At 34.1% G+C, this 22,554-nt stretch overlaps 3 protein-coding genes across 6 annotated transcripts; all 3 read right to left on the bottom strand.

The window, feature by feature from the left end:
- Positions 1-38: 38 nt before the first annotated feature.
- LOC110714115 lies at positions 39-4,933 on the bottom strand. 4 transcript variants are annotated; one of them, XR_002510106.1, is made up of 5 exons: positions 4,690-4,933; positions 2,862-3,412; positions 2,549-2,774; positions 1,981-2,434; positions 1,157-1,834 (listed from the first exon to the last, which is right to left on the bottom strand). XR_002510106.1 is itself a non-coding variant. In XM_021892588.1 (2 exons), the coding sequence occupies exon 2, from the start codon at positions 790-792 to the stop codon at positions 205-207; it is 588 nt and encodes a 195-aa protein (XP_021748280.1). In that variant the 5' UTR covers positions 793-1,834; positions 4,690-4,933; the 3' UTR covers positions 39-204. The 4 variants fall into 4 exon arrangements, 2 of the variants coding, with proteins under 2 accessions (XP_021748280.1, XP_021748279.1); XR_002510105.1 differs by having other exon boundaries at positions 2,862-4,930; XM_021892588.1 differs by lacking the exons at positions 1,981-2,434; positions 2,549-2,774; positions 2,862-3,412 and having other exon boundaries at positions 39-1,834.
- A 2,882-nt stretch (positions 4,934-7,815) lies between these two features.
- On the bottom strand, positions 7,816-9,987 carry LOC110713981 (UDP-glucuronate 4-epimerase 3-like). The gene has a single exon (XM_021892436.1). The coding sequence runs from the start codon at positions 9,572-9,574 to the stop codon at positions 8,231-8,233; it is 1,344 nt and encodes a 447-aa protein (XP_021748128.1). The 5' UTR covers positions 9,575-9,987; the 3' UTR covers positions 7,816-8,230.
- Positions 9,988-14,999: 5,012 nt separating this feature from the next.
- Positions 15,000-22,029, bottom strand: LOC110714614 (3-phosphoshikimate 1-carboxyvinyltransferase 2). The gene is made up of 8 exons (XM_021893160.1): positions 21,494-22,029; positions 19,543-19,787; positions 18,756-18,909; positions 17,385-17,599; positions 17,193-17,310; positions 16,608-16,818; positions 15,660-15,721; positions 15,000-15,555 (listed from the first exon to the last, which is right to left on the bottom strand). Exons 1-8 carry the CDS (start codon positions 21,824-21,826, stop codon positions 15,337-15,339), a joined length of 1,557 nt encoding a protein of 518 aa, XP_021748852.1. The 5' UTR covers positions 21,827-22,029; the 3' UTR covers positions 15,000-15,336.
- Positions 22,030-22,554: the final 525 nt, after the last annotated feature.

The following is a 22,554-nucleotide window of genomic DNA, read 5'->3' as shown; positions in this document are numbered from 1 at the left end:
TATATATATATATATATTTTTTTTTTTTTTTTTTTTGAACCGATTACCATAATATATCATATGCTAGATATAGGCAAAGTCACATAAATTGTTGATTACAAAAGCATTGAAATTCTAGTATTCTAAAAAAAAAAAATTATATAAAAAAAAACATTCAAAAACCATTGAAACATTAACTCCAATAACAACTTAGGACAAAACTTTCTACTTCTTCTTAAGAAGATCAATTGCATATTGTTTCTTCATATTAGTTGGGGCTTGATAGAAGATGCGAAGCTTATGTTCTTCGGCCATGAGAATTGTAGCAACCTCCAAAGCTTCGGATGAAGAAATTCCATCTAACTTCATCACCTCATCCAAAACCTTGTTCACTTTTTCATCCATTATTTGCTCTCTTTCTTCCGCTTTAGACCATGCACTAGCCATAGTCCCAAGATTAACATTGATATTTTCAAATATCTTCCCAAAATTGTTAGATACATCATGGAGGGAGGCCACCAAATCATCATCATCATTCCTACACAAACTCTTCAAAACTACTTTGTTCTTTCCCTTCACCTTAGCCTCCTTTGCCTTAGAACGTTTTCCGGATTGAGTAGTGGAATCACTTGCGGAAGAATGAATCGTAGAAGCCTTCACTTTTGCCATTTTTGAAGGAGTTGAATGATCATCCTCTATCTTCCGTTTTCTAGATTGACTTGTAGAAGAATAAGTGTCCGAATGAGTAGAATTCACATCATCTTCTTCATCACTCTCGACATTCAATGGTTGCTTATCAATCTCTTGATCCATATCTTCTATAGCATCAACAAACGACTCACTTGCATCTCCGGTAGCTTTGTATTTTGCATAATTTTTTTGCTAGAGTGTAATAATGAACGAATGGAACTCCAAACAACCCCTTAGCTTTCTTATGAGTCTTCCATATAAGAGATAAAATAATTAAATTAATATTTTTTATGCATATACTAGACCTTCAATTCTGCTAAAATTTCTGATCTAAACTATCTTTTTAAAATTCTGACATAAACAGGGATAAATTGAAGTAGTTTAAATTAGATGAACAGATGCAGCATCAACACTGATTTCTGTGCTACTATGAACCTATGAATCAATAAACGTCAGAACTGTTCAATAATGACATGCAAGGGTACCCTTTAAGAAAAAATATTTCCAGCATTTGGATCTCTTTATTAACATTTCAATACAATATAAAGGAGGCATTAATGTAATAAAAATACATACACATAACACATTTGTAATCTCTTACTCTATCCAACTTTTCTTCCATCCACCCACCTATTTACTCCATCTATCTTTCTATCTTACATTATCAACCATTTTTACACCCATTCACCTTTCTCAGTATTACCTATGTAAAAAGAATCTACGATAAGAGGAGAAAAAAAATATATCGGAAGGTGTATATCTAATCCAGTTGTTGAGAAAATCAGTAAAATCAGTCTTGAGCTGTAAACTCATTAAAAATTCAGGTAATGAGAGAATATATAAGGCATAATGTAAGGGGGATGCAGCAAGGTAGCAACAAAATATACATTGACTACAGAAGCATATAATACAGAAGCAGTTACCACACAAGCAGATAATACAGAAGCACCGCTCTCAAGCCGCAATTAGGAAGTACACGATAGATCATCTCTTCCAACTTATTCATGTAACCATTCTTAAACCCATTCTCACACTTCCACTTCGGATCACAACTCAACTCATGCAAATATCTTATTAGAACCGCGTCTTCTTCATACGTCCAATACCTTTTATTTTTGCCTCTTCCTCGATTGCTTGCCTCACCTTTAGCTTGACTAGCCTCCATCTACAAAAAAAAAGTAGGTTAAAAGGCATATTAGAACTCAACATAACAAATTACAAGGCTAATTACAATAGAACATATCATACATAACAGATTATAAGGCATATTTGAACTGAACAGAACATAACATATTATAAGGCATATCATACTTTTTGTGTTATTGACCATGTCTACCTCTCGCCCTCCAATCGTTAAACATATCTTGGGCTAATGTGTTTCTAAAATTGGTCCAATGATCTGAAGTAGCAACACTTGTAATAAACTCCCTCTCATCATCAGAATCACTCTTGGAATCATCATCGGATTCACTCAATTCATCTTCTTTTATATCATCCGTAGGCATGAATTTTCTAATTAGATTATGCAATAAGCAACAAGCCATCACGATACGTCCATGAGTTCGAATAGGGAAAAATGAAGGACTTCTAAGTATACTCCATCTTCCTTTAAGTAGGCCAAAACATCTCTCAATCACATTTCGCGCCCTAGCATGTTTCATGTTATAGAATTCCTCGGCACTTTCGGGTTGTCGATCCGTCCATTCTTTTAAATGGTATCTTTGACCTCTATATGGAGCAAGAAAACCCTCACAATTCGTATACCCTGCATCAGCCAAATAATAATTACCTTCAAAGTTATTAAACAAAATGATTACTACCTACCAAAACTAACAAAACATATATAACTCACAAAAAAAAAAAAAAGATGTTCACTTACCTCGAGGTACCCTAAAACCGTTTGGTCTAGAAAGAGCATTTTGAAGTACACGCATATCATGGGCCGAACCTTCCCAACCAGGAAGAACATAAATAAATTGCATATTAGGTGCACAAACACCCAATACATTCATAGCAATTGTTCCTTTTCTTGTTCTCTACTTTGGTCGTTCTTGTGAAGGCACATTTACATTAATGTAAGTCCCATCTAATGCCCCTAAACAATTCTACAAAAATAGGAAAAAATATTACTTACAAACAAGCAAAAATAAGAAAATCCTAGCAAAACGTAGGGGCTTTGAAAATACCAATACCTTGAAGGATTTCCACCTTTCATCTTCACAATCATCCGATATTGGTGTGGGATTGTAAAGTAGTACTTCATGCAACTTGAGAAAATCCCTTAGACAAAGGTGAAATTGTCGGCTCACGGTTTCTCCACTTCTAAAGAAGTATTGTCTAATAGACCTATTCTTCTTATGATGAGCCAACGTGTATAAAAACATGGCAACTATCTCTTGAAGCGACATGTTTTTTGTTCCACTCAAACCCCCAATGTCTCTAAGCATCTCACAAATAATATTGAAAGTTCTTCTATTAACGCGAAGCTCACTCTTGCATTTCACATCACTCTCCCTATAAAGCCCTCTCAATACTAACATTCGTAACAATTTTTTGTTTCTTTTCCTTTCTTTTATTTGAACCCCCCTTATTGTAACAACGCAAATTATATACCACATCCAATACATCATCAACATAATAATAACCATTGCAATTACTAATTGTATTTGTTATAGTTTTTTCTTCCTTATAGAACGCATAAGTCGAGCCATTGTACAAGAAACACAACAAATGGAAATTGAACCTGACAAACGGCAAAATTTTCATGATACGTTAGAGAACGAGATGAATGTCACATATTCTATTAGCCAAGATTACAGTCAACTGCATAAAGATTGCGTTGCAACACATCGAGAACTTGAGTATGGGATGTTTTCCCAAGGAGATTAGTAATCATGAGCTAGTTTATTTGAATATTTCTCTTATGATTGACTAATAATATTAACTATCTACTCCTTTTCCTGCATCTGATTTTCATCAAGTACCCACAGAAGAAGTCATATGGACCAAAGCTGAGGGTCTGTATAATTGGTTTTATTTTTACTTTAGCTTTGGTGTGGTATCTATTGTTAAAGCTGCCTAAATCGTTGCAAAGGGGATATTCTGGCTTACCTAGTGCAAATATGGACTTGTAGTCCCACCACTCAATGTTTCTGTCAAGTCTCAGTCATATTTTTTCTTAACCAATCTGAACAATTGGACTATACTTTGATTATGATTTCATGAATTCAAGGGAAGAATATTATTGCAATTGCTTAAGCTTTTAGAAATCATTAGAAGAAATCAAAATTCTAAACAAGCAACTTCCTAATGCACTTAAAATCCAAAAAAAATCCCCAACTATACAATCAACCCACCAAAAGTAAACCAAAATCATGGAAAAAATTGGGGGAGTAACACAAAATAACCAACAAAAAAATGCAGCAGTAGAAATCCTAAGACATCAGTTTGTGTTACTAGTAAGCATAAAATCAAATTTGGGGGAAAAGAAGCCAAATAATAATAGCATAAAATCAAAATTTGCAGAACAAAAAAATCAGTAAGTATTATTTCAACAATACTGATAAAAGAAGCCAAATAATAACAACAAATTATACCATCTAATTTAAGCATAAATCGAAATTTGGGGGAAAACACAAAATATACAACAATTACATGCAATAATAGCTATATATACCATCTAATTTAAGCATAAAATCGAAAATTGATATCATGTTAGCAATAATGTCATGAAACAAAAAGCAGGTGATTCAATTGAGAAAAATAAAACTCAAATAAAAATGATAAATTAGGACAGAAAACCCTAGAAATTAACACCATAAATCGAAAATAGCAATCAACACAAACAAAAAAATATGGATCGCAAATCAAATTAAGAGCATGAATCGAAAATACCTCCTAAATAGCAATCTTTCGATATACAGTAGAAAAATCAAAACACAATCAATCAAACAAATTTTATATAAATTCAACACAAACTCAACATCTAGGGTTCTTAATCAAAAAAGTGAGAGATCAAACCTTGAGATTGTGGATTTCTGGAAATTTGAAGTACGAAAATTTAGGGTTCTTCAGCGAAATTGTGGCTTCGATCGATCAAAGTTGAGGATTTTGAGGGGTGATCTGTTGTATGACAGGAGAGAGAATAGATAGAGGAAAGAAAGGGGATTTGTTTCCCCAAATTTTACAGTGGAAACAAAGTAATGGAATGGGTTAGAGGAGGGAAACGGTTTCTATTACATAACTCTTTAACCAAAAATCTTCTAACGAAAACGGTAACCCGATTCCGTTTCTAGCCCTATAAAAAGCCCATACCAAACATGCTCTAAGAGTATAAGACCCATGTAACAATATACTGTGTATGTCCTAAAAAGACTTAAAAGAGGTACACAAGTAGTACATAAAGAAAAGCCAACATCAGCAAATATAAGGTGTGGTCCTGAAATTGGCTAAATGTTACGAGTATTTAGGATTTTGCTTCCCATAATTTTTGACTAGACAATAGTACATATGCCTGACGTGCACAATATAACATGGTCTCAAAAAGATGATTGGGAGCATTTTTTATTTTTATTTTTATTTTTATTAATTTGACAACAAGATAAATTGAAATTGAGTGTGTATGAACAATAAGTATAAAGTATAAACCCAAAAGAGACAAAGAATAAAATTACAAAGAGAAAGAAGCTATGAATTTAATCATGAAACTTGCATGAGTAAGGCAAACCTTTAACAAAGGATAAAGGGTCTTCATGTATAAGGGAAGTGAATTACAAGAACAATTCGAGAGGACTATAAGGCTTTGTTATACTCGGGTTATTTTCACGTGTATCAGGTCTAATAAGTTAGTAATATATCATAAGCTCTTCTAAAGTGAAAATTAGGTGTATAAAATGCACCCTAAGTTATAGCCTCTATTCTCCCCACCTATAGATTAAGTTTGATAAATTTAGGTTAGATGAGATAAGTGAAGTTCATGATTACCTTAGTTGTAAATTGAACTTGGATGACCCTTATTAATCATTATCTAAATTTATTTTTCAAACCTATCCAAACTTGTTATGAAAAACGTAATATTACATGAAAAAAATTAAGATGAATACAACAAAATTCATAAGACTCTTGGTAAAAAGAGATTGTGTAACTAGTGTAAAAGTCAACATAGTGCAATATTTGTATAATGGAAAAAAATTACATGAGCAAAAGGTACCATTTTCATTTTCACCCCATCCTCGATCCTCATCATACTTATGTCTTTGTCTATTTTCATGAAAGCAAAGCCAACAGTCTTTAACACAACAGCAGCTATACATTAACATTTAGCAGTGCAATCAATAAATATAATGTTGCCCCCACTTTTAAAAATTATCATAAGTATCACACCACATATTCACATTTGACAGCTTAGAATGCTAAGACCATGACTCAGTCTCTATCAGTCACCAACCAAAATAGTAGTAGTCTCCAACAAGGGTCCCCTTTTTTATCCTATAGAAATCTTCACTCTTGTAGCTTAGGTCTTCCTTTCTGCTTTGTTCTTTTCTCAATTGTATATTGTATGATTGTATTATGGCAGGTCAAGGTTTAAAGCTAATTCGATAAAACTAAGAGGTTATTTGGTTGACATAGAAAAAATGAGGTTCGAATTTATTTAGTGAATGAAAGAAGGTGTCATTTGATCGATAAAAACATGATAAGCCAAAAACCAATAAAGTCAAACCATTTATCGAACATAGTCTTTGTTGTATACGAATCATACTTTGAATTAGTAATGATTTTGAATAAGACGTTAGAAGTTACTCAAAATGTTATTGTCGAAAAATCGTGTGTAATAAATTTGCTAGTTTAGCAATGCAACTGACTAGAAAATCAAACGATACCATAAAAAGTATTTGGTGTGCATTAAGATATCACAATCGAAATGTGATTGCTTATTTCTAGAAAAGAAAGAAACACAGGAAGAAAAGTGGCTTTGAGTACATATATAAGTAGTCAGAGTCAGAGAGATATTTCTACATAAGCAATTAAAACTTGCTTAATCAATTATGATAACATCTCATTGTGTTTGTTGGATTGAGTCCATCAGAAGTTCTTTCTAGCAGCTTCCTTAATTTAATCTAACATGACATTTCGCCCGAAAGAAGAACATTCACATTCAAAGATTGACCAGAGATGAAAAGTCAGCAGATCAAAAATGAGGTTACTCAACCCTGTGAAAGCAAGTGAAATCGGAAAGTTAAATTCTTGCTTCCCGGCGAAGATATGCCAGTGTTTCAGTCAATCAAAAAACCCAGTTTTCTACATTCGCTGTAGATTTAAGCCAACCAAACAGCCACTAAAAACTTAAACCAGAAAATTAAAATCTTGAGAACAATACCATAAACACGAAAGCAGCGACTACATGTGCTGCAAGCCTGTAAGGGCTGTAACCATACTTGGCGCCGTTGGATCTGGTATCCACTATCTCCTTATTAAAGAATAAGCAGCATCTCCACAAAATCAGAAGATGTTTATAGTAACAAATCCAAAGTTTAAATCCACATTTCCCAAAACATCTCCACAAGAAATTGGAGTAAACAAATTCCATAGCTTGAAATCCATTATATATATATGCACCGATACTACCTCGTATCCAGAATTGTCTCATTTACTATAGTAGGAATAATTCTAAATCCTTGATCAGAGTCAATCCAACTAGGCCAACATTTTGGATCTTAAATCTCAATTTAGGAGCTCCATAGATTCTCTTTGTGATCTCCTTGAATTCAGGATCATACTTGAGAGTAGCATCTTTCAGAACTATGGGTGGACATATTTGCTACAAAAGGTAATACAAACATTTTCTGCAGCAGAAAACTGGCAGAGTACCCTTGCAGGTCCAGAGTTCCTTCTATAACAGAGTAAGAACATCGAAAGCTAAATCGACAACCATGGACCTTCCCAACAAAAGACTTGAAATGTTACAAGTGACAAAATGCACAAACTAAAACAACAGTTCTCTAAATTCTTGAGAGAGGATACATAGGAAATTAGGAAGCCTTCGCTCAGTAACACAACTGAACAAGAAATTTCCATCCAAAACCGAGCAAAATATTAGGCCAATAAGTATAATATGATTATCAATGAAATCTTTGCGAGAAGAAAGCAAAAGAAGAACACATAAGAAGGCACCATGTCCTAGTTTTATTGAAATTGCATTGCACTACTACGTGTCCACGAATTGGAATAAGTTCTATTAATGATGAATTCTACATTTGCTGAAACTACAACGAATTACAATCTCAAGAGTAAAAATGAGAAAAGCAAAAAAGATGGTTCTTGTACAGCTTATAATGCCCTAACAATGTTCTGTAACCCCAAAACTTCCTCCACCAAGGGGGGAAGCAAGTATTCTCTCATAATAAGGCATCGTTAAGATTACACAGACAGGACATAATCGGAGCAGCAATGAGTAAACAAACCTCGAAAAAACAATCATAAGAAGAATCAATGAACAAGAATTTAGCATAATCCTACCGTGGAAGTGTGGAACATTGAATAATTTAAGCAACACCAAGACTCATCACACAGCACTCTTCTTCCCTCCTGGTTTATAGTAATTGAGGTACCATCTAACGAACTTCTTCAACCCGGTTTGCAGATCCGTTGTAGGCTTATACCCAAGCTCCCTCTGAGCATAGCTAATATTAGCATGTGTATACTGCACATCACCATTCCTAGGCAATTTCATCACCATCCTCTTCGCCTTCACCTTCAACAGCCTCTCCAATATCGAAACAAGATCAGAAACAGGAACAGGCGACGTATTCCCCAAATTAAACACTCTCAATTGAGCAGCACCACTCTTCTTACCCCCACTACCAGTACTCTTCTCAGCAGTATCCAATGCCCCTAAACACCCCTTCACAATATCATCAATATAGGTAAAATCCCTAGCCACTGTCCCATGATTTGCAGCCTCGAAAATCGGTATCGATTTCCCCTTCAATATGTCCTTAGTAAAGAAAAAATATGCCATATCTGGTCTACCCCAAGGCCCATATACAGTAAAGAACCTCAACCCAGTCAAAGACAGTCCATATATATGATTATAAGTATGAGCAATTTCTTCCCCAGCTTTCTTAGTTGCAGCATACAAACTAGCAGGTTGATCTGTCCTATCTTTTTCAGAAAATGGTACTTTTGTATTCAATCCATAAACAGAACTAGATGATGCCCAAACAATAGCAGGTTGTGGATTTGCAGATTTACAAATTTCTAACAAACTAACAAATCCAGCAATATTACTATGAACATATGAACCAGGATTTTGCATTGCATACCTAACTCCTGCTTGTGCTGCCAAATGCATTACATGAGTAAAAGCCACTACCTCAAACAACTTCTTCAAAAGTGCTTGATCATTAATGTCTCCTTCAACAATGAACACCCCGCTTCGCTCAAGCAGAGCCTGCCTCGCTCGCTTGAGCGAAGGATCATAGTAATCGTTGAAATTGTCAAAACCCAATACACCATCACCTCGCCGCTTTAAGGCGGCCGAGACGTGGGTGCCAACGAACCCAGCAGCTCCGGTCACAAGCACGGAAAACCCATTAGATGCACGAACTTTAGCCGAGTTTCGAACCCGCTTCTCCCATGATGGACCGCCCCAGGAGAAGGTCCGGAGGGAGCGGCGGGTTGTGTCTCCAATGGTGGATGAAGATGAAGATGAAGATGGAGAAGAAGAAGATGATGATCTGAAGAAGAACATTAGAATTAAACCCAGAAAAATGAAGGACCAAAATGTGAGTTTTACAAGAGGAGTTGAATGCCATCTTAAACGATGATGATGATGATGATGAATGTAGGATGATTTATCCATCTTGAATTTTCCTGGTGTTGATGGGTTGTTATCTAAATGAGGCATTTTCTACATTCAAAATCAAAACCACACCAACCCCCAAAAAAAAAAAATTAAAACAAACAAAAAAAAAGATAATTTTTTTGTTTTTTCCTCTCTTCTTTTCTTTGAACCTGCAACTATTTATTCAACAAAACCCAGAAAAAATTATGCAAAAATGGGGGATAAAATTTATGGGTTTTTCTTGAAATTGAGTTTTGGAATCTGGGTTTTGCTCAAAATGTGGAATTTTCTTTTTATTCAAGGGGAATAGATTGTTCAACAATGGAGATTTGATTTTTTTTTTTTTTTGGGTGTTTTTATTTTTCTCTCTTGTTTCTCTCTCAAAGTGAGCAGGATATGGAGTTGAAGATAAGGGATGGAAAAAAGGAGGAGGAATCTTCAGGTTTCTTGGAGATGTTATAGTTGTTTTTGTTGATGGTAAGAGAGAGAAAACGAGAGAAAAAGGCCTTTTTTGAGGGTGGAGTTTCAGAGAGGCAAAGGTGGGAGAGATTTGATTTTTTAATATGGAGGAGAGAGAAACAAGAGGATCAATTATTATTATTTTAAAAATTAATAAAACAAAAATTAAATATTTTTTTGTTAGGGAAAATGGGCAAATGGGGGTGATTAAAAAGAATAAATCAATCAATTGGAAGCAACTAAATAGGAGGAGATCTATAATAAAGAGTCAAAAGACAGTAAAAAAAAAAATGACAATGGTAAAAAAAAGTTTGGTATGAGTGATTGTTAAATTTAAGTCATACTACCTTCCTTTTTGGTGATTATAGTAGTACTATGAACTTGGAGTTTAGGGTTAAAAGAAAGAGGAATTTTCATTTAATGCTTGTTGGGTTTGCTAAATTTAACAAACTCAAATCACAAGAAAGTCAAAACTTTAAGTGAGATTAAATACATTAATTAATTAATAATAATAAATGAACATAAGTATTAGGAAGTAATTTGATTGGTCATAATGCCTGAAATTTAGACATTCTATTAAATTATACTCCAATCTATTTTTAAGCAATTAAGAGTGAGAGGTTAAGATTTTAAATGATTTTAGATCTTTGAGAATTGTTGTGGGCGGGAGGGGATGAGATTTGGTGCTAATTTTGGATTACTTTTCCAAGTTTATTCAATGAGTTAATTATTGGGGGTAAAGATTGCCAATAATATGCTTCAAAATGAAGAAAAAAAAAAACAAATAATATGGATGGTTTAAAATATTTCATGATATATCTATTTGGTTGAAATTTACGAATCATTTGAATTTGTTTTCTACACTTAATTAATAGTTTATTAGCTGAAACACTTGATCAAATTTGGACATGTCAAATAATTCGTGTACTACATAAATAATACAATGTAAAATCTTAATTAGAAGGCCCAATTATAGATGGATAGATGAAATCTCATACTTCATTAACTTCAAATTATCAAATTTCAATTTGAGGATTGTTTGAGACATGAGTATAATTAAAGGGTTTATAACTTACCCTCAAAATCTTAATTGGTTGTAACCTGCCTACAACAATATAGTTATTGAGTCAAGTTTTGAACACAATCGAGTATTAATTTGAACATATAATTGTTTGCAAGTTTAGATTGACTTTTTTCACACTAGTAATTGTATATAATTAATGATAGAATTGTGAAAGAACTAAATTGAATATTATTCAATAAATGTGAATTCCCTAAATTACTACGGAGTGCTCTTTTTAAATTCAATAGATGTTCTTCAAGAAATTTCTAGTGTCGTAACAAATAGAAATAATTTTAACCATAAAATCATAAGGCAACACCTAGTATGAGCTTAGTTTATTATTTATATGCAACTTCAATTGAGTAGGGTCAAATACGATAAATAAATGAGTTGAATTAAGAACAAATATCTTGTGTTGATAAGCACATGAGAAAAATTTACGTTAAAGTAAAATAAACAAGTTACAATTTATAAGTAAATCAAATTACATAACTACAAGTCTACAATCATAAATTTGCAAAGTATATACTTCATATTACCTCCAATTTTTGGCAAAAATATGAGCAGCATTACTTAATAGAATGAATTTCATAGCTATATGCTTAGATCTTATAACTCAACCTCGAATTTAACTTAGCTTGGCTAACACCAACTTATACTTGATCATCTGACCCTATCTGATCTAGTGAAATGCAAGCTATTAAGTCAAGGATATTTGTTGCATATTACACATACACATTTAACACATACATATCCATTCATCTCACATCCAAGCAATCTCATGATCATAGTCACACCACTATTCATACAAACATGAAACATAGGGCCGAAATTAAGGGTGCGAAATGGGTTGATGTCTAGAATTAACAACACCACATGTCAAGATCCAAATTACAAATTAGTTCATGGCCTTAGTTAAACACAACACTTATATGTCAATCGCCAGTCCAATAAAGAGGTACACATATCTTTACGTTGCATGCTTGCACGTATGACTTTAATTTATAAATTGATAGACGTAAAACCTTCATAAAAGCCAATTAATGAACATGTAAGGATCAAATCCATTTTTCAAAATAAATTTTGGACTTTCTTCGATCCTCTTATAAATTTTCTGTGGGACTTATTTGTTTGTTAGTACGTGACTACGTATGAAGGAAGAGAATTAATGAAAAGGGGGACAGAAACATGTGAAGGTGAAATAAGGCCTCAATTTTGTGATATTGGGCAGACGTACATGCTACTAAAAACAAGCTTGATAAAGAGGCAATAATAGCATCTTTCCTCGGATATCTTGTATTCCAATCAATATTTACTTCTATGACTTAATTGACTTAGTTGAGTCTAGACTACATGTCTAAAGGTTCGAGATTTAGACAATAAAATGTGTATAATCTTATAAGTAGTAGCAGCCTAACAAGGCGATAGAAATCAAATAAAAGTTTAAAAATTAACCGATCTTTAATTTATAAGGCATATTCAGTTACACCGACAAAATCTATAAACAATTAAGTCAATAATATACTCCGCATATTATGTAATCTTTATATTAATTAGATCTATATAATATTACCTCTAAACAAAATTTGCTGGAACAAATAAGGTATAAATCTTCAGCTTAAAGTTTCTCTAATAGGTAGATAAGCATAAAGGGAAAAAATTAAGTCATACAATAATTTACTCAAAACTTCATTCTCTATGTCCCACATTCTCCCTTCTACACTCATAATCATAGAATTCACCAAATTGGTTGTTTTTGTTGTTTGAGTTAATGGTTATTTATGATTAATATTTCTGTTTGCTCAACATAAAAAGTTTTAAGCTTTTGTTAGTATTTTCTTTTGAGCAATCATATCATTGAAAATAAATTCTACTCTATATTGAGAAATGTAATAATATATGGCAAAATATCAAGCTCATATTTTAATGTATATTAATTTTAGGTAATTAGGTTTAAGACATTGACTGAATAACAAATATCGAAATCAATGTTGACCTAGACACGTAATTATAGTAGTGGCGAACTAGTGATAAGATGGTGCACGAGTTATTAATAAGATAAGTAGAGTTTTATTGCAATGAGAAGTGGTCTTAGGAGAAGCAAGTAGCTCTTCAAATTAAGAAAATGCTTATTGATATTATAAGCAAAAATTAGAGTGAAAGTGTGTAGTGTTGAGTAATAAATTGGAAAAAGTGAATCACAGTCCAAATTATATTAAAATAAAAATAAAATAGTGTTAGGAACCGCAAAGAACATGATGGCCAGACTACAAAGAAAGAAAGACCATAAAACAAACACAAACATGTTTACCTTCCACCTTTCCTTTTCTTTGCTTTTTAATAATCACTTTGTCACATGCTACAATTTTTGGCGGTGATCAGCTATTAACTCACTTTCTTTTCTTTTAATCAATCATTTGACCCGATTGTGGTTGGTCTCCCATTTGTAATTTGGGCCCCATGTACGTAAAAATATACTCCTATCACATAATAACCTCTTAGGGTCTGTTCTGATTAACTGAATTGAATTTATTGGAGCTGAACTGAATATTTTATAAGAGAAGGAAATCAAGAGCTAAACTGAACTGAACTGAAAATAATTTGAAGAGAACAGGCCCTTAATCCCTCCGTCTTATTAAAACTGTTCTATCTTTATTTTTTATATGTACTACCTCCGGTCCAAATTACTCGCAACTTTAGAATATTTTATATCTCACAAATAATACCCCAAAGTTGCGAGTAATTTGGACCGGAGGTAGTATTAAAAGTTATATTCAGCATATAAAGTAGAGAGGGAGTAACAACAACGTTAACTAAGAAGAAAGTGCGACAATAGTTAATGAACCATCTATGTTTAATTGGGGCAAGCTTGAAGGGATGAAGATAATTCTTTTCATTGATAGTGTTCGAGTTTGATCTTTATCTATTGCAACCAAGCTAGATTAAATGAAGCATGATCTACAAACAAACCCTAATCTTAATGTTGTAATTTAATAAATTGGATACTTAAGGTTATACACCATATTACGTATATTGACTATATTCTTATATAAACCACGAGATGAGCAAAGTGCCTATGTATCTAAATTCTAAAGATAGGTACACCCGAGTGTAAAATGTTGGAAAGGGTTATAGTTTCACTTTGTGAATTGCTATTTGCCACAATGAAATTACTCAAGCTATAGTATTAAAAGACTTTTATACCCCTTATTATTTTGAAAATAACATAACAATTCAACAATTACTAACTACTAACTTTGTCCTACCTTGACCATACTCAAGCCTTAGCTCCACATTGACTATCAGCTCCACCACCCACCTTGACTGTCCACCACCACGACTCCACCTTAACAACAAACTTGACCGATCCCACAACGGTGGTTGACCACTAACATTGTACTTTCCGTCCAATAAAATGAGTCGACGATTGTCTGCGTCCATATCGGAGGCACTTGGTGGGGACGACAAACCTTCGACGCCGTCGAGTCAAGTATATGTCGGACTTTTTTTTTTAATTTCCGTTGTACCCGGTCGCATGCTATTACACCGCGGTATAGTCGCATGTAGCATGCGACCGGGTACCATTAAATTTTTTTTTTAAGCAAACCGTTTAATTTATACTAATTAACTTTTAATAATTATTAAAAATAACAAAATACACTTAATTTAATTAGTAAAATTTATTGAATAAAAAAAATTAGTAATTTTTTTTTACAACGAAAATTAGTAAATTTATGAGCTTAAACAAATAACAAATTTGCCAAAAAAACAATTAAGGGCAGATGCGTCATTCAATACCGCAACATAAGTAATTTTATTGTGGCATTTAGTAACCCCTTTACTTTATATTTTCTTTTGTAACCTGCCATTTTTCTGACATGTCAGATTGTCAGTTACTATAACATCCAACCCCCACAAATAAAGAAATCACCGACCACCGCCAAAAATCAATAATAAAAACACTAATAATAAGAATATTGGTTACTCATGTTGGAAAGAAGTGAAGATGGTGAACAATTTGAAACAACAGTATGGAACTCACATTACCAAAATATGGTGTCCAAACTCTGCAGTTATTGCTGTAGAGTTCAGACCCCAATACTAGTTTCTAAATCACATTCTCATAGTTCATCTTTTCAAGAATTTTATTTCTAACTGGCCTGATACAAAATTAATACACTGTATAAACTAAAATCTTACAAACATGATACAAAGAATGCGGCGAAAGCTCAAGCTGAAAGCATATTAATCTTGATTCAAATTTGAGTGAGGCGTATGCTCTAGATAACCAATATATGGCAACTCAGTGCTTGGCAAACCTTTCCAAAACGTCAAAGTAGTCTGGGAAGGTTTTGCGAGTGCATCCTGGGTCGTTGATGGTGACAGGAACATCAGCACAGGCAGCAAGAGAGAATGCCATGGCCATTCGGTGATCATCATATGTGTCAATGGCTGTCACGTTTAGTTTCTCAGGTGGAGTGATCACACAGTAATCAGGTCCTTCCTCAACGGTTGCCCCAAGCTGAAAATTATTAAAGTGAACCGAATGAGCACCAATTTATGTCAAATGCAGTTTTCAACCATGTTTAAAACCTACAAGAAAGTGTAGTATCCAACAGCACTAACCTTTCTGAGTTCTGTGCAAATGGCAATCATCCGTTCTGTTTCCTTCACTCTCCAGCTAGCAACTGTTCAATCACATAACAAATATCACGGCCTATCTTGTACACATCATACATGCTAAAGGAAGTATAGACCACAAAGGGTTTCCGTCACCAATAAAACCAAATCACGCTTGGTCCCATCACCAAAATAAAAGGAAAAAAAAAAAAAAGACCACTGAATGGTGAATTTGTGCACATGTGTGATAATCAGATAGTATACTTTAGACTACAGACTATATTGACCTATTTCATACACTACATACGACTGATATGAGTACTAAAGTAAAACAAAACATTTTGAAGTAGTGTCCAGTCGAGACAGTGCAATTACATCATGAAAACTACATTTTGGTTTGTGTGTGTGGTGTATCAGCCCCTATACACGCAGTTGGTGTTTCAGTTCAAGTCTTCTGATCTGTTCCTTGAATACTTTTACAGAGTACCAGCTAAGTTATCTAATATCTCCAATCATAGTAATAGTTGCGGAGCACTAATATTATAAAAAGATAAGTCATTTCATCACACATTTTTTGAATCATAATTTCTGAGGCACTTGGCTAATTAAGTTTGGTAGTGAGAAAATCAATGCCACACAACACACAAGTGGTCCCTCACTCCTTAATTGTACCAGAAGATGCCGCATATAGCTCTTGGGAACAACAGAAATCACAACTTCCAATCATGGGGCAGTGACAACTTAACCACCATCAGAGAACAAAAAGCAAGTTGGTTGTTGTTTACACTTTCCAAAAACAAGACAAATCCAAATTCTCATTAGCCTGACAAACTAATTGTCATTATCAATTATTAATCAAGGTCCGTGTGCAAATATTTAAGTGTCATCAAGTACCAAGGAATCTACAAATGGCATTAGAAGAGAGCCAAATTCACAGAATGAAGTTGAGCATACCGTCTCTGATGGCAGTGGGCCCATCTGCATACAGGGCAACAACAGCAAGAGTCATAGCGACATCTGGCATTTTGTTCATGTTGACATCAACGGCGCGCAAGTGTTTTCTTCCAGATGAATCCCTGGGCGGTCCAGTTACAGTGACACTGTTCTCTGTCCAGGTAACCTTGCAACCCATTTTCTCAAGAACTTCGGCAAATTTTACATCACCCTGTGTAAAAGTGATGGGATAAGTAAGATGCTAATCAACAGAAGAGTATTGGATACAAAAAAAAACACGAAGATGAGGTATAAGGCTATACAAAATTATATAAAAAAATCCTGATCAATTAAACTAGCAAAAATTGCTTATTGAGCTGCAATTGGAAAGAGTTAATAGAGAGAGTCATAAGCTAAAATTAAAGAATATAAAGTCCATGATCTTTCTTTTTTATAGCCTCTCATCTTGAGCTTGTTGTTACATTTATCAAATTTGGAGTGTCAAACTGGCATGCTCAAGAATTTTGTATAAAATAGAGTATTTTAGAGCTATGCTGAGAGCTCAAAAAAGGGCTAAGTAACTTTGTGAAAGGCTTTGAACATTACCTGTAAACTGCTTGTTCCACAACCCTCAACAGTCACAGTTCCACCAGTGACTGCAGCCCCTGCTAGGAAGTAACTAGCGCTTGAAGCATCACCCTCGACATATGCATTTCCAGGAGATCTGAGGTAACAAATTCCATTTTAGTATACTAGTAGAGTGACTTTAAAGGATATAATAACAGAGATGAGACTTACTTGTACTTCTGACCACCTCGGATCAAGAACCTATCCCAGTTAGCACTATGCTCTACTGACACACCAAAACGTTCCATCAACTTTATTGTCATCTCCACATAAGGTACAGAAATCAATTTATCAATGATTTCAACTTCAACGTCTCCAAGACCTAAAGGTGTTGCCATGAGCAGTGCAGTCAAATATTGGCTACTAACTGATCCTGAGAGCTTGACCTGCACATAATATGTTTTATAAAAAGGCATAAATTAAATGAAAAATAGAGCTTTTCACATCACAAAATGAAATCCATAGCGATTAGCATTAAAAAAAAAAAAAAAAAAAAAAAAAAAAAAAAAAAAAAAAAAAAAAAAAAAAAAAAAACAAACAAACAAACAAAACAAAACAAAAGATACAGTGTGCAAAAGACCTCTGGAATAGTCTAACATACAATAACAAATCAGCATTTTAGTTAGGAATCTCTACTAAGAAAACTTCAAAGCATTAATAAGCATCACATAACTCAACATTTTCTCTAATTCTTGCAATAACTTCAAATTTATATGAAGCAACTAAAAACATGTGGAGCTTTGCTAATTGCTGGAGTACCAGAATCACTAAAACCTCACAATGATAAAGAAAACAATCACTGGAAAACTTATCACGCTCAAACAAAAAGCAGTCATTGTTTTACGATCCGATTTGCTGCAAGGAACAATGTAATCACCAAAATCGTCATCCAACTTTGCACTTCTCTTCCTTAGCTTAAATGTAGTCATCACATATAGTGCCAATCACTAACTATCCAAAATACAAAAATCTGAGAAAAGGTATCAATTAAACTTTATTTTGAGGACAATATAGAAGTATTAGCTACTAATTACATAAACCAAAAACCAGGATATTCTTTGAATGTCAAATACAGAGTAAATGATTTACATAAATAAACATAGGTAACATAATTACTAACCAAAGTATCATACACAAATACACCAGATACTTCAAGTGACCTAGACATTAGGATACCAAATACTATTTGGATCTTAAAAGTAACTTATACAACTTCATCCACTCAGATAAGAGAAGATTTACCCTTTTCAGCTATTCTACTGTTGCTTACTGCCAGATTTACAGCATAAATACATTTTCCCATAAAGCATGTCTCCAGAAGAGCTTGCTATATTGGAAATTATTAAATAGAAACCCAGGAACCCATCATCACCTCCACCCCACAAAGCCATACATCCAAAAAATTGAAAGAAACAGAAACAGAACAGGGCAGATTTATAAGTCAAGGAGTACTGCTGAGAAAGCAGCAAAAGCAACATCAACTCAGTTACTTTTTATCAACAAAAGAAGTTTAAAAAGGATTTTTTAAAAAGTGTCAATTACCTTTCCCCCTGGAAGGCCCCCATTAGCAATAACCCGGACAGGAGGACAATCCGTGCCAAGAAAACAGTCAACGTCGGCACCAAGTTGCTTCAGACCAGCTACCAAATCCCCAATGGGTCGCTCCCTCATTCTTGGCACTCCATCTAGCACATAACTGAAGAGACCATAAGGAGGAGGTATCAGAAATTAAAGCGCAGGGATATTAATGTCTAACTGCAGAAACCATTTATAAGAGCCAGCAGATTGCCTCCTACTTCACTAATTCATTTCAGTCTTTAGTACTTTCATGCTCAACCCTGATCAATATATTTAAAATTATGTCATACTATAGCAAATTAGCAATCTTGTTACTAATATAAAAGTCAAAACGTATTCCTTAGCTCTACAGTTTACATCTAGTCAGTCAAGATGATTGTATGTTGTTTTTCCAAATTATAATACAACCAATCACATCAGAAAGCAGCAGCCTTTTCTGCCTTCAGTGTTGTTAAGAGTTTGCTGAGCTGTTAAATCAACAAGATCCCTGGACAGTTCACAAACTTCACACTATCCGGACACATGTGGCTAAAGAGCTCTTTTAGGGGTGTGCTATATAATTGGACTACTTATAACTATGGCTTCCAAGTCCCAACACATACTCAAATGAGGAGGAACATCACCCTCCCTTTCTTTTTGTCCTCCATAATAAGAAACAGTTCCCTAGTTAGAGAACAGAAAAACATTAATCAGCCAAGCAGCTGACAGAAAGATAAAGTTAGCAGTGCATAAAAGAAATTATTACACATACCTAGACTTTCCTCCGGCAACAGCAACTGCGGCTGTCAATGGACGCATTGCTGTTCCTGCATTTCCAAGGAAAAGTTCAACTTCACCCCCTCCCTCTTTACCAGCAGGAAATAGACCACCACAACCCTCCACAATTGCCCTTTTGGCTGTCTTATCATCCTCCACATTTAGCCCAAGAGTTCTTAGAGCATCCAACATGTATCGAATATCATCACTATATAGCAAGTTGTCCACCACTGTTGTCCCCTGTAGCATAATTTTAGTTAGAATGCTGAGAATTTTGGGAAGTGAAAAGCAAGTTTGGGGCATAATGAAAAAATAATTGAGAAAATAAACACAGCACATATGATGCAAATCAGAATAATAATAGAGCAAAAACAAAGGCATATTAACCCAAGACTAATAGCATAATTTTATATGGTGAATATTGATAATCTAGGGGTTAGCAGGCTTAGTAGCATAAATATGAAGGTAGCTGCATCTATTTATCTACCAAATAATGGCATATTAACCAGCAAAACGGAAGATTTTCCCATCTCTCAAATAATGGCATATTAATTAGCAAAACAGAGATTTTTCCCATCCCTCATGCAGCAGGTCCTGAGAGCAGATATTGCTGACTGATCTAGGAAGGAGGATGCTTCCTCAGAGCTTCACAGGGTGTTTATGCTATGTTAGCATTTTAAGAATTTGAGATACAATGCAATATTAGGTTGCTCCAGCATAGTCTGGGCTTCCCAATAGAAAGCGGTAAAAGTGTGAAATACTTCCTATTTTTTTTTCGTTTGCACTATGTGGAGTTTCATGGGTGCACAACCTTGACCATGAATATCTTTTAATAAAAAATTATAAAATGTTGATATTTTGAAAGTATATATCAAGATGAATCTAACAAGATCCCACACGACTAAATTTTTCCTTGTGCATATTCACGAAATATAGTCAAAGGAGAGTGTAAATAGCATAGAAGTCCAAATGGAGCAAAGATTAAAGAATGGGGGAGATATAGATTATTGTTGCTAAAAGGGACAGGGATTCATGCGGCATTCATCCAAAAAGATGTTTGAATCCTCTATCACAATGAAAAGAATACCATGGGCAATATTTTCTAAGGGTGTGATTCTGCTATTTACATTGCAGCAAAGGCTGTAGATGTTAAGGTCTTGGGGACAGAAGATTTAACGACATACTGCATATTGGAGAGAGAGGTGTTAGTATATCAGCAGCTGCTGATTACGACACACGGGTCACAGATATACTGCAGTTTGAGATTTGTTATACCCTTATGCCTATCGGTTAATGTTATTTATTCCCTTATAAAAGGAATATGGTTCTAAGATGAATCAAAACTGCGAATCAAATACGCCAACACAGAGCTCAATTTGTTACTCCTATCACCCCCAAACAAAATACACTAGGACTTGTCCCAAGGATTTCCAGTTAGCCAAGAACAGGGCAAAATTTGAGGCAAAACTGAAACTTTAATGCATAATGAACTGAAACGGTGATATATTATAACCTTCAACGCCTATCCCAAGTTTTTAAGTTTAAATCCTAGCATGAAATTGCCCAACCCTCCAGTACCCCTACCCCTAAAACAAGAAAAGGAGGCAAAATCCTTAATCATCTACTTCAAACAATACCAGTAATTTCATCCTCCATCATACTATAACAAGTCTTCACACAATAAATTACCCAACATTTCCAGAATTACTCACAATTCGTTAATTATTTAAGAACACAAGCACCACATGATTTCGGACATATCCAACAAATTGAACTCTCGCCATTTCAATAACATAAGAACTAAACGCATGATTTTCAGCTAGTGGCACACATTAAAGTTCAATTGACAAAGTTCTAACATGAAATTTTTTAATAAAAAAATCAAAAATTAAATCATCAAATATACAAATTCACAAATAATAATAAATCAAATGATTGAAAACTACCTCAGCAAGGGCAGCTAAAAGAAGAATTCGATTGGATAAAGACTTAGACCCTGGCAATTGAACAGTGCCAGAGATCTCTTTAATGGGTTCCAACACAATTTCTGAGGCACTTGAAGATTTCTCAGCAGCTGGTGCAACTGATGCACGAACCCTAAAAGCAACTGATGATTGCCCACCAACCCTCTCATTTCTGAAAGACTTTAGTTTTGGACAAAATCTTAAATTTGATCCAAATTTAACATTTTTCAATGATTTGGGCATGTGGGTTTTGGGCAAATTGGGGCAAAATTGAGCACCTTGAACACCATTGTTAATGGTTGTAGCTTGAGACATTGTTGTTTTCTATTAAATTTTCTTACTTTTTGTGTTTGATGGTTGAAAATCTTGAAATGTAGGTGGGTTTTAGCCTTTTTAGAGGAGAGAGAAAGATGGGATTAAGCACTTGAGGAAGACAAGAGGAGAGGAGGACTCACCAACCAAAAATTTTGGTGGCCAAAGAGAGGGGGGTTGGTGTAGTATAATGGAATGAAAAAATAATGTTGTTGGGGTTGAATATTGAAGTGGTTGGTGTAATAAAATACGTAGTAACTAAATTAAAAAAGAAGGGTAATGATCAATTGCTAAGAATGTTGAACTTTGAACATATGATTGTTATTATCACTCAAAGACTCAAAGTCATGGACTCTTTTAAATTAGGTTGTATAGATGTGAGTTTGTATATTTGATGATTTAATTGCATGGAAATGACATGAAAAATTTAGGACAATTTAACTCGATTAAAAATATGTATTTTTTTCTTTACTTTGCAAATTACGAGTACAAAAAAATAGAAAATTAGTTGTGTATGTATTTTTGTGTTGGCTTAAGAAAGTGTTGAATACTTGAATCGTATATCTTTATATACTTTCCCCTTGTGAGAAGGGCTTTTTAATGTTTAATTTTTCTTACCTTTAAAAAAAAAAAAAAAAGTAACATAAGTAGTATACTTAATCAAATAAGAAAATGATTGTTCGTATTTTTTTGAGAATTACTCCATACTTACTTGTACAATATTTTTTTGG

Source organism: Chenopodium quinoa, unplaced genomic scaffold, assembly GCF_001683475.1.
Source record: "Chenopodium quinoa cultivar QQ74 unplaced genomic scaffold, ASM168347v1, whole genome shotgun sequence".
Lineage (NCBI taxonomy): Eukaryota > Viridiplantae > Streptophyta > Magnoliopsida > Caryophyllales > Amaranthaceae > Chenopodium > Chenopodium quinoa.
The sequence above is the reverse complement of the archived record's forward strand: the minus strand, read 5'-3'. Positions and strand labels throughout refer to the sequence as shown.